General features: G+C 59.1%; 1 protein-coding gene across 1 annotated transcript; it reads left to right on the top strand.

Moving 5' to 3' along the window:
• Nucleotides 1–7,448: 7,448 nt before the first annotated feature.
• CRIP1 (cysteine rich protein 1) lies at nt 7,449–11,528 on the top strand. Its single transcript, XM_036387921.2, has 5 exons — nt 7,449–7,558; nt 10,200–10,294; nt 10,387–10,444; nt 10,781–10,828; nt 11,177–11,528. Exons 1-4 carry the CDS (start codon nt 7,519–7,521, stop codon nt 10,819–10,821), a joined length of 234 nt encoding a protein of 77 aa, XP_036243814.1. The 5' UTR covers nt 7,449–7,518; the 3' UTR covers nt 10,822–10,828; nt 11,177–11,528.

Below are 11,528 nucleotides of genomic sequence, written 5' to 3'. Positions count from 1 at the left end.
CTGCAAGAGCCCCGTGGGGCTCCCTGCTGGCCGTGCCCCTGGGGAAAGCAGAGCCGCGGTGCCCGCGATGGCCGGAGCCAGCCCCAGCCGCAGCCCCGGGCGGTGCAGAAGGGGCTGCTTGGCAGCCACGGGCACAGCACAGCTGGGAAATGCAGCGGGCACAGCTGCGGGACGGGACGGGGCCGGCAGGGAGCAGCGGCTTTTCCCTGCTGGCAGCGATCCCAGGGCACGGAGCCTTTTCCCAGGCACGGAGGGCTCGGCAGCGCAGCTCCCGCCTCGGGAACCGGCTCAGTGTGTTCGTGTTTTGGTGCGGTTTCCATGGAGAGCTGACCCCGGGATGCTTTAGGGACAAGGCTGCGGTGTAAATCAGAGCGGTGTCGCTCTCGGCTCCTCCCCTGACCCGCAGCTCGGCCCTCGCAGCCACAATTTGCCAAGTTTGCCCCGTGCAGCAGCAGCGGTGCTGAGCTGGGGGGTGCCCATCGCTCCTCCGGGGCCCAGCTGAGCTGCCAGCAACGCCCTCGGCACCAATCCATCTCCCCTTGCAACTCTTACTTCCCATCATTAATTAACGAGCTTAATAAGCCAGCCTCTCTGCTAGCCTGTGGCCGTGCCCTGCAGCAGGGAGCTTCCCTGATGGCCTGCCAGGCTGATTCTCCTTCCCATGCTGTGCACCAGCCAGGCTCAGCAATGCCAGCAGGATCCCACCATGGACTGGCTTCCCCCTCGATTCCTTTCTCTTTCTTTCTTTCTTTCTTTTTTTTTTTTTTTTTTTTTTAATCCTTACATTTTCTTTTCCCCATGAGAGTTTTGCTGAAGGAATGCAATGAAATCAAAAATAGACAAAATTCAGCTCTGCTACCCCATGGAGTGCTGGGAAGCCTGCAAATATCACAGCATCCTGCTACGCCACAGGGCACAACCTGGCTGCTCAGGCTCTGGGTGGGCAATGTCCTCCACCCTCAGGTAGGTGGAGGCACTGGGTGCCCCTCATGACACAAAGTGTCCCCAGGTACAGCAGGTGCCCCCAGGGTGGGTGTTAAGAGCAGGAACCTGAAGGCTGTAGGAGGGCTTTGGGGTCCTGTATGGGATTATCTGTGTGTGCTATGGGGCTGGGGTTGTCCCTGTGCTCATGGGTCAGTGTGGGGACCATAGCACAGACACAGCAGAGTGGCACTTTGCTCAAGCAGGGAAGACAGCTCTCGCCTCTAATCCTTGATGCATTTTTGTATTTATTTTTGGGAGGCCTATGTGAGCTTAAAGTGCTCCTTTACTTGAGGCTTGGAAAACATCCTTCCCCTCAGGGATGTCAAATATTTTTTTTTTTCAGCTTGGACTTGCTAGTGGGATAAAAAAGTCGGAGGGCCCTGGTGATTACAGACAAGCTCTCCAGGGTACAGATGAAAATAGAGAACAAAGTGGATGCAGCTTTGCTTGGAAATCCCCCAAGCCCTGTGAATTTGTCCTGGGCCATTTCACTTGCTGGCTCCCAGGTTTCCTGGTCAAACTATTCTGAGGGCAGTGTGGGTGATGGGCTGCCAGCCTGGGTGTCCCCAAGCTGCAGGAGGAGCAGGATTGTCACCTACTGGTGCTTCTCAACATGAGGCTGAGGGTGCCTGTGCCACTAGAAACGGGGCTGCACAGCTTGTGCCATCCTTCATGGCCCAGAAAAGGGATGGAGAGTGCACAAAGGCTGTTCCCAGAGAGGCATAGCACACATGGGAAACCCAGGAAAGGAGCTGGTAGGGGTGGGAATGATGAGGGCAGCCCTGGGTACCTCTGAGCTGGTCCATGCAGGGAAGGAGATGCAGCCATCACGGTGTGGAGGGCTCCTGAAATGCAGGGAGACAGCAGGACAGGATGGCTGGGGGACAGCAGGGGCCAGAGCAGCACAGCCGGGCAGGGAAGCCAGACAGATTGAAAGCATTTGCTGGGAAGTCAATGAACAGGAGCCAAAAGGGACGAAGTGCTGGAAGATGTGATTTAAGATGGGATATTGAAAGTGACCCAGTAAGCACAGCTTGTTTCCACACGGCCCAGAGCTGGCTCAGCTGCTCCCTGGAGTCAGCAGAGGGGCTCTCCTGGCCCGGCTGAGCTTTGGCCTGGTCCCAGTGGGACATTAAAGAACTGGGTGTAAATACTGGAGAGGGTGTGGGTGGGCAGGCAGGGATGAAGAAGAAGGAATGGCACAAAACCAACCAGAGGAGAAGGACTTGGGCTGTAAATCCCCCTGGCAGTGCAGTGCCCTGCAGTGTCACACAGGGAGAGCTGCTGGTGCAGGCTCTGGCTGTGGCCCTGCTGAGGTTGCTGCTGGCTCCCCCTCTCCAGTGTTGCTGCCTGGGGACATCCACGAGGGAGCACCCCAGGATGCAGGCAGAGCTCTGCATCAGCCTTTAGGTTTACAGCAGGGTGAGCAGCTGGGAACCATCCCTGGGAGCTCGAGGGGCTCCTGGAGTGCCCAGGGCCAGAGGAAGGGAGTACCTGGGGGTACTGGGGGAGGAGTACCTGTGCCGGGATGGAGGAGTGCAGGCTGCTAATGTGAGCAAACCTGTGACTCCTCCTCCTCCTCTCTCCTGCTCTGCCCTGGCCCTCTGTTGTGCCTGGGGATGTCTGAGCACAGTAATCACATCCTTTTCACCTTCCTGCTCCACTGCCACAGCGTGACCACGCTGAGCTGCGCGCTCACAGAGAGAGCAAACACTTTTGCACCCCTTTGCCTCACCTACAGTGAATTTTTAACCAGGAATAAAAGGTGTGGCATCAACAGCCTGGAGCCAGCCCAGGGCAAGCGGTACTGCCAGGGAGGCTGGGGAGGTGATCCCTGGCACAGATCCCTGAGAGTAGCCCCTGAATGCTGTCCACAGTCCCTGACAGCCCCAGCACCCATGTGCATCTCCCTGGCAGGCAGAGAAAACCCCTCCTGGACACTGGGCAGCTTTCCAAAGCAGCAGACTTTGCTTCCTTGACAATCCTGGCCCCATTCGATAGCCACAATAAAAACAGCCAGGCCATGCCAGGAAAATGTACCAGATCCTCCCCCATCAGGATTTAGCCAGGAGGTTTCCTTGGGCTGCCACTAATGGAAACTTGCAGAAAAGAGCAGATGGCAGCGGAGACTTTGGCCAGACTGTACTCAGGGAGACTGGAGGAGCCTGGGTGGAATTGGAGGAGATTTTCCACATCTTGGCAGGGTTGGAAGGGTGGACAAGGGCTGCCACACCCTTTTGTCCCAGGGATGGAAGCTGCACCGTGTCCCTGTTGTCCCCACGTGGGCAGCCCTGCGTGCTCCATCCACGCTGAGGCGGGAGCAGCTCCGTGTTTGTTGTTGCTCGTGCAGTGTAGCATTAACCCCGTGGTGATAATTCACACCCTGCCTCTGAGGGTGAGAGCTGACCTGACAAGGGGCTGTGGGGGCAGCCAGCTGCCTGAGCTGGCCTGGAAGCGTTTTTACAGCTTCAGCTGGAAGCAGACATGTGATTGCCCGTGCCTGAGGCAGGACGGCTCTGCACTGTGTCCCCAAGGGCACAGAGCACAGATTTGGCGTGGCAGCGAGCGTATTTGACAGGCTCAAGCCGTTTGGGGCTTTACAGCACAGTGGCAGGGTGCTGGTGTGCTGGTGGGTGTGCCACAAACCCGCAGAGTGCCCCTTTCCCAGCCCTTCCCCAAGCCCCCCAAGGCTTTTCCTGCTCACAGCTCCTCCCCGGCAGTGGTTGCCTGTCAGCTCTATGAAGACGTATCCCAGAGGTTTTCCTTTGGGTGTAATTTGCCCTGACAGCCGCCTCGGTGCCGTTGTTTTCCTGTCTGTCTGGTAATGGGATTAGCCGTGTGCAGATCAGAGGGGATGGAGGGGAGTGGGGGCAGAGCCTGCCAGCCCCCGTTGCAGGGCACACCGAGAGCTCCTCTTGATGGCATCACACGCCTGGCAGCTCCCCCAGCTTCTGCCAGGCTTGTTTTAAGCCATCCTATAATTTTCTTGTCAAATTAGAGTTCCACGCTGGGTTGTGCGGTGCATATTTTTCAACAAATAGTCTTGGCTGAGAGGGCCTTTGACATGCACAAGTGTGGGCTGAAACATGGCCAAGGAGGGAGATTTTGCAGGACTCGCACTTGTGAGAGTGCTGGGACAATGCTGGACTGGGGTGCCACTGGCCCTGGGTCACACCCTCACTGGTGCATCCTCTCCCCTCTGTGCAAGGGTGCTGGGGGCTGTGGAAGCCCCCACCCCACTCCAGCAAGGTGGGGCAGGAGGGGGAGCCTGGAGCTGCTGCCTGGGCAGATGGGCTGGTCTGCTACATGGAAATAGCTGTCTTTTTCTTGCTGTGTTAGCAAAACAAACCCAAATTGGCTTATGTCACTGCCCTGCCTGCAAAAATGCCAGTGGCTTTTCCAGTTGTTAGTGCAGCAGTCACCAGTGGCCAAGATGCTTGAGAGAGATACTTGGGCAGGCAGCTCTGGCACACCCAGGAGCTCTTGACTTGCAACTCTGTCCAAGGAGCCCAAGAAACTCTTGGGGACTGGAGGGACCTTTCACAAAATAGGGCACAGATAGAGCTGGGGAGCTGGTGCTGGCTCTTGCCAAGGGAAGGGATAGCCCTGGCCATAACAACACCACCCAAACAAACAAATGAGACAGCCCAGGTTTTCCGAGGGCTGTTGCCATGCCATCGGGGAGTGCTGGCGCCTGATGCTTCAGGATAGAGCCTCACCCACAGATTCCTATCAGAGGCCATTGACAGCTGAGGCATGCTCAGTCTAATGGTTAAATTAGCTGGAACAAGGTCTGCAGATAAGATAAAGCTGTGCTTTCCTGAAGAGACTGCTCTCCTTGGCACTGGCTGGGTTGTTTCCCTGTCAGGCTATGAACCTTGATTTGAAATGATGCTTTGGGTGGGACCTGGGTTTGCTGAAAATACCACCCCTGCCCTTCTCCTGCTGCTCCCTGGTGCTGTCTCTGCCCAGCACTGGAGCTGCCCACTGGATGACCTTGTCTGTATGCGTGGGCACGGCACCATGGGCAGCACCCCAATGAAGAGGGATGAGCTGGCTGCTGCTCACTGCCACTCCAAGAATGCTCCCACACAGTCGGTTTTGTGTCCTGGGGGGACCCTGCGTGGCAGAAGGAGCAGTGACCCCAAATGTCATCCTCTGCAGCATTTCAAGCCAGCTCCCTCCAGCACAGTGGGACTGCTCCATCGCAGAGCGCTGATGACTTTTGCACACTGGCATTCCAAGTGTTTATGGACCCGCTCCCTGTAAAATGGGCAAGAAGCTGTATCCCATGAGCTCCCAAGATGCTGCTGTGCTCCAGGAGCACCTGTAGCCCTTCCTCCCTCCCTGCTGGGGCCCTCTGCCAGATGGCTTTGCTGTGCTGCCCCAGCCCTGTGCATGCCTGCTGATCAGGGGACAGCAGTGGGCAGGGTGCAGGCACAACTCCCATGGGGTGCAGGATCCAGGGCTGTGCCCCACAGCAGCCTTCCCACTGAGATGGGCTTGCTGGGATTCATGTAGGTTTGCAGGGCACACAGCTCCATGCTTTGGCTCACTCCTGGTGAAGCAGGCTGGGTCCATGGGTTCTGGTAACCCAGCAGGGCCAGCCAGGACAACCAAGAGCCACGAGGGGCCAGCAGGCACACAGCCCCGTGCAGGCAGGCTTGGCAGAGAGCACCATATGGCTCGGTGCTGCCTTCTTTGTGAGAGTGGCCCACGTCCTGTGCCTGCTCTCTTGAGTGAGCGGAACAATCTCCAGAAAGTCCATGGGGACACGGAGAGGAGGGGACAGCCAGGCTCTGCTCCAGCCGCGTCACTCGGTGTGCGGTGCCATGCACAGGCCCCTGCTGCCCCAGCCGGGATGGGAGCATTCCTGACACAGAAGGAGCTGGGCCAAGTGGTCCATGGGGACTGGCCACAGGGCTGGCCAGCTGGAGGGACTTGCAGGAGGGCAGTTTTCAGCTGCTGGCCTGCACAAAACCTGCCTTAAAAGGGATTGCAGCTGAAGGCATCTGTCTGAGGCAATCAGTGGCCCCAAAGCAGACTGGCACCATGTACGAGGGGGAGCAGGGCCACCAGAGGGGGGAGAGGACATGTCTTGTCCCCTGTATTTCACCAGGGTGCCAGCTGCACCTCTCGTGCTGTGGGGAAGAGTCCTGACCTGGGTAACCCAGTGGGTGCTCAGTGAGTGCTGTGTCTGGGTACAGGGATGTGATGTGGCTGAAATACGGGTGCCTGCATGTACTGGTGCCTCAGGGCAGGGAGAATGGGGAGGAGGCAGGGTGGAGGCCCTTGCAGGACACTCTGCCTTCCCTCCCATACTGTAAGACACTGTCTCAGCATCTCAGCATGACTCACGCCTCATGCCTCACTGCTCCCGGTGACATCCTGCTGATGTGGGTGCTGCCCAGCGCTGCCCTTGGGGCAGGATGGTGCCCCCAGCCTGCAGTGGGGCTGCCAACTGTGGGCTCACAGACCGGGACCACCGGCAGCAGCAGGGAGCATCAGCAGGGGGATTGTGCTGGAAGGGAGGCTCCCGGAGCCAGGCTGGCTCCTAAAGCGGTCCCAGCTGAACATGAACTTCGCCTCTGGGCACAGCTTGCCGCCTCTCCTCCTGCACCCACGGCTGGGATCCGGTGTCAGCAGGGCCCTGTTTGTGGCGGGAGGGATGCCTCGCATTTCGGGAGGCAGTCACTAGGCGTCCTGGCGCTGGGTTTCACAAGCCCTCATGACCTTTCCAGCACAGCAACGTGCCCTGGGGAGGATTGTTTCATACAAAACAGACCTTTGGATAGGCTTTTCATTTCCTTTACAGCCAAGCACAAAGGAACAACAAGTCCTCCCTCCTAATAAAATGACAAAATCAGTGACACAGCTGGGCTGGCTCTCCACAGTGAGTGGAGCCGTGTGCCGCACCCACGCCATTCCCAATGTCCTGCAGGAGCGGGGTTACAGTCCTGAAGCTCCCGCCTGCTTCACCCCGCACCCCAAAATTCCCCATGGGCAGGAGACCCTGCCTGAGGCTCGACTTTTACTCTCCCTTGGGAGAAAAACGTATCTGTGCTGGGAGGGGGTGAGCCCAGGCGGGCAGCACCCCGCGAATCTCTGGCTGGGAGTGGCGTTAACCGAGAGACGCCAACCGCAGCTCCCGCGCGGAGCGGGGCTCCCCCCGCAGCCCACGCGTGGGCAGGGCCGGGGTGCACAGGGGACAGGGCTGGGTCTGGGGGCAGCGGGGGTCGGGGCGCCAGGGCTGTGGGGCTGTGCACTGCAAAGGGCGCAGGACGTGCAGCTCGAGGGGTGCAGGGGCGAGGGGTGCAGGGGGTGCAGGGCTGGAGGGGGCGCAGGACCCCGTCTCGGGAGCCCTCGCAGGGCCGTGCCCCGGGCTGTCCCCTCCAGCTGCGGGCGGGGCGCACATCTGGGCGGGGCGGGCGGGCGGGCGGGGCGGGGCGGGCGAGCAGGTGACTTCGGCGGGGCCGGCGTGGAGCATCCCACAGGCGGTGCGAGCGGAGCCCCGAGCCCAGCCGAGCCGACACCATGCCCAAGTGTCCCCGCTGCCAGAAGGAGGTCTACTTCGGTAAGGGCTCCCTGCCCCGCCCCAGCCGCCCCCACCTCGGGGCACCTGCCGGGCACCGATGCCGGGCTGAGGACCCTCTGGGCACCCCGGCTTCTGGCCCCCGTGCTGCGCAGCCCATCTCTGCAGATTCCTGGGGTATCCCAGAATTGCTCAGCCCTGCGCTGTGGGTCCCCGGGGTGCCCCGGGTGGGGGATCCTACAGATGCACCCCAAGGAGATGCCTGGCTGCAGAGCGCGGGCTGCACTGGGTGCTTCCACAGCAGAAGGGAGCCCAGCCCCACTTCCTTCGCAGCACAGCCCGCAGCCCTGAGCCGCACTGGAGCCCAAAGGACCGGCTGGTAAAGCCCCGCTGCTCTGAAAGCCTGGGCAGGTGAAGCAAGCACCTTCCCAATGGCAAATCATGCCTTCGGGCAAGTGCCTGGGTCAGTGGGTCACCCACACCTTGCTCTGTGTGGTGTAGCACAGCAGGATGACACCTCTGGGTGCTATTTTTAAGCCGCTGTTGCAGGGTAGGTGTGAGCCTTGTTGGGCTGCTGTCTGCTGCTGGGCTTCCCGCAGATGTCTTCCCTCCAAACTGGGGCTCAAAGCTCCTGCCCCTTCTGGGGCCATGGACCTGCTGTCCTGTCTGAGGGTTTGTGGGGTTTGAGTTCTCACTTTGCTATCAGCTTTTGGAACAGGCAGGTTCCTCTGCCAGACCTCTCCACTTGCCTGGCATAGCTGAACTTGAGGGGGTTTGCTGGGAGCAGTTTAGAGACACTCCCTGCTCTCTGATTTACTCAAGATGAGGGATCTGGAACCCAGGTGCCATCACTGACTTCTTCCTCTGCTTTATTTCTGTTCTGCTTGTGCCTGTGCCCTAAAGATTTGTGCTCAGCCAAGGAGTTGGAGGCTCAAACACAGGAGCTGCTCTCTGTGTGTGTCAGTGATGCCCACCCTGGGGAGCTGTGCTGGGGCTGACGTGGGCACTGCCCAGAGAGCTGAGGGGCTGTGGTTCCTGCAGCTGGGCAGCCCTGCCTTGCCCTGAACTCACTGCTTGCAGCCAGGCTTTGGGATGGCAGTTCAGGCACAATAGAGTTTGTGGCTTGATATCAGGAGGCACCAAGGTGCTGGTGGCAGCGTGTGCCTTCCCTTGGTGTGGGTCAGTCAGTCAGAGCTGGGTTTGCTGTGCCCACAGGTGTGGCCATGGAGCAGCTGGGACGGCACAGTTTGACCAAGGAGGGGTTTGACCTTGCACTTATCACGCTTGCACTTATTACGAAATGTCTCTGTTGATGAGAGGCTGAGGAGGGTTCAAACGCTGTTTCAGGACCAAGCTGGATGCATGATTTCTGTGCCTGCAGATTATCCAGAGTGCTGGCAGAGGAGGCACAGCAAGCCTGGCTCTGGGGCACCCTGAGGCTTTTGGAGCCTGGCGGTCCTGCTTGGGCGTGCCTCAGGCTGCTCTGGGCTAAATCGTGTCTGTAGAGAGCAGGGATGGGGAGGAGGTGATGCTGAGAGGACTAGGGATGGGGTTTGCAGGAATTTTGCCTTCATGCCTGAGTGCTGTGATGAGCCTTAGCAGAGCTCCTGCCCAAGTGCTGGTGCAAATGCATGTGCAAGAGGTGGGGAGGCTGTGCTCCTTGCAGAAACCTTGCAGTGATAGGAGGGTCCTGCCTCGGGCCAGGCTCAGGCTCCTAGGGGCACCCGGGGGAGGACACTTGCTGCTGCCAGGCTGCAGGCACAGGAGGCCCTTTGTGCCACTGGAGAATGGCAGCAGGGCAGCCTTGTGACATTTGGGCACTGCCCCCGCTCCCACCTCTGCAGCCATCAGCTTGCTCCTTGCACAGGCTGTTGTGGACATATTTGGACTGCAAAAGGTGCTTCAGGCTGCCCAGGGCCCCCCAAGGCATGCACTACCCACACTGGCTTGGTCCCATTTGCAGGCATGGGGACAGTGTTCAGACCTGGCTTTGACATGATTCCTGTGGACAGCTCTGTTTAATCACTTAATAAATTCCCAGGAGCTCGGCTGCCAATATGAGGAGCACACATGCCTGCAGAAAATACCCTTCTCCCCTGCTGTGCTCCAATTAAAAGGCCCCCTGTGCTCCCCCCTCTCTCCACAAACGTGTCCTGGCTCCCATGTTGTCCCTCCCATGGCTGCCTGAACCCCTGCCAGGCTCCAGCTCTGCTCTGGTTTGCCATGGTGCCAGCAGAATCCAAGCTGTGGCTGGAAGGGACTGGTTTGTGTTGGCAGGGTGTGGCAATGGCTTTGCCTCCCCAGTCCTTGCCAACATCCCCTTTCACCCCTGCCAACTCTAGTGATTCCTTGGGCTCCAGCTCTCTGGGGAGGAATTAATCCCCTTGCAGGCTGATGTTGGAAGGAGGGAGGTCCTCAGGTCTTTGGAAGATGGGGTAGAAGTCAGTCCATCCTCATGGATGCAGCCCTGCTCACCCTGGGTGTGGCACCACTGCTACAGATCCACGTTCCTGCATGTGCACACTTGGGTCTGAACACAGTGCCCTCTGTCCTGGACTGACAGACTTGAGAAAATGCCCAAGACTGTCCTCCCTAGGGTTGACAGCAAGGCAGCCAATCTGCCAAAACTAACTTGTGCCTGTCAGTGCCTGAACTCACCTGCCTCCTTTCCTTTGCATGGCAGCCGAGAAGGTGACTTCTCTGGGGAAGGACTGGCACCGGCCCTGCTTGAGATGTGAGAAGTGTAACAAGACCCTGACGTCTGGAGGCCATGCAGAGGTGAGGTTTGCTGCCCAGCAGGTCTGGGTTTGCTGCACCTGGGGGCTGGGACAAGCAGAGGTGAGGCTCATGCTCTTTCTCTCTCCCTGCAGCACGATGGCAAACCCTACTGCAACCACCCCTGCTACGCTGCCTTGTTCGGGCCCAAAGGTGCGTGCGTGTGACCAAAGGGTCATGGAGGGAGTGAGGGGGCTCAGGGCTCCTGTCTGGCTCAGGGCTCCTGTCTCCTGGCAGGGTCATGGAGGGAGTGAGGGGGCTCAGGGCTCCTGTCTGGCTCGGGGCTCCTGTCTCCTGGCAGGGTCATGGAGGGAGTGAGGGGGGTCAGGGCTCCTGTCTGGCTCAGGGCTCCTGTCTCCTGGCAGGGTCATGGAGGGAGTGAGGGGGTCAGGGCTGCTGTCTGGCTCGGGGCTGCTGTCTCCAGGCCAGCTGCAGCCTCGGTGTGCTCACCATACCATGGCAGTGCTGACCCTGCTCTGTCTCTTCCAGGTTTCGGCCGGGGAGGAGCTGAGAGCCACACGTTCAAATAAGCCTCAGGTTGGTCCTTCCCTCAGAGCTCCTCTCCTGTCTCTGGCTCCATGGGCTGGCTGGGGCTGTCCTCCCTCAGGCCAGTGGGGAAGGCAGGCCTGCCACAGTATCCCTCTGGGCTGGCTGTGACTCCCAGCCCTTACACCAGGGCTCAGGAGCTGGGTGCAAGCTGCTCCTCTCCTCCAGCCCCAGCTGACTGTCAGCACCTGCTTGGCTCCAGCACCGGGTGCCAAAGGCCTATTGCTTTGTGACCCTTTGGCAAAGACAGGATCTATCCTGGAGCACTGCTGTCCCTGGGATATCTCTGCTCCCAGCCCAGCCTGACTTCATCAGCTCCTCTCTTCCATCCCTCTCCAGGTCTGACGTCCAGGGTTCCCAGCACAACCTGAGGACAGCACAAACACACCGCAGCAGACGCATTTTTGTTTTTAATTCACCCTGTACTAGACTAGCACGTTCAAAGCAATAAGTAACCAAGGCTGGGCTGGTGTGGAGAGAGGCTGTGCTCCAGATGGAGTGCAGCCAGGGTGGGGGCGTTGGGTTGCCCTGCCGGGTAGGAAATTTGGCTGAAATTGCTGAAGGCTGCCTGGAGAGGAGAAAGCACCCTTCCAGCCAAAACCTAGCTCTGCTTCAGGCATCCAGCTCTCATGGCTGGGCCCACAGTTGTATTCTCAGTCTTTAATAAATGAAAAGATGCTTCCCTCCTGTA

This window comes from Molothrus ater, chromosome 9, assembly GCF_012460135.2.
Source record: "Molothrus ater isolate BHLD 08-10-18 breed brown headed cowbird chromosome 9, BPBGC_Mater_1.1, whole genome shotgun sequence".
Lineage (NCBI taxonomy): Eukaryota > Metazoa > Chordata > Aves > Passeriformes > Icteridae > Molothrus > Molothrus ater.
Note: the sequence above shows the minus strand (reverse complement) of the source record. Positions and strands in the feature narration are given on the sequence as shown.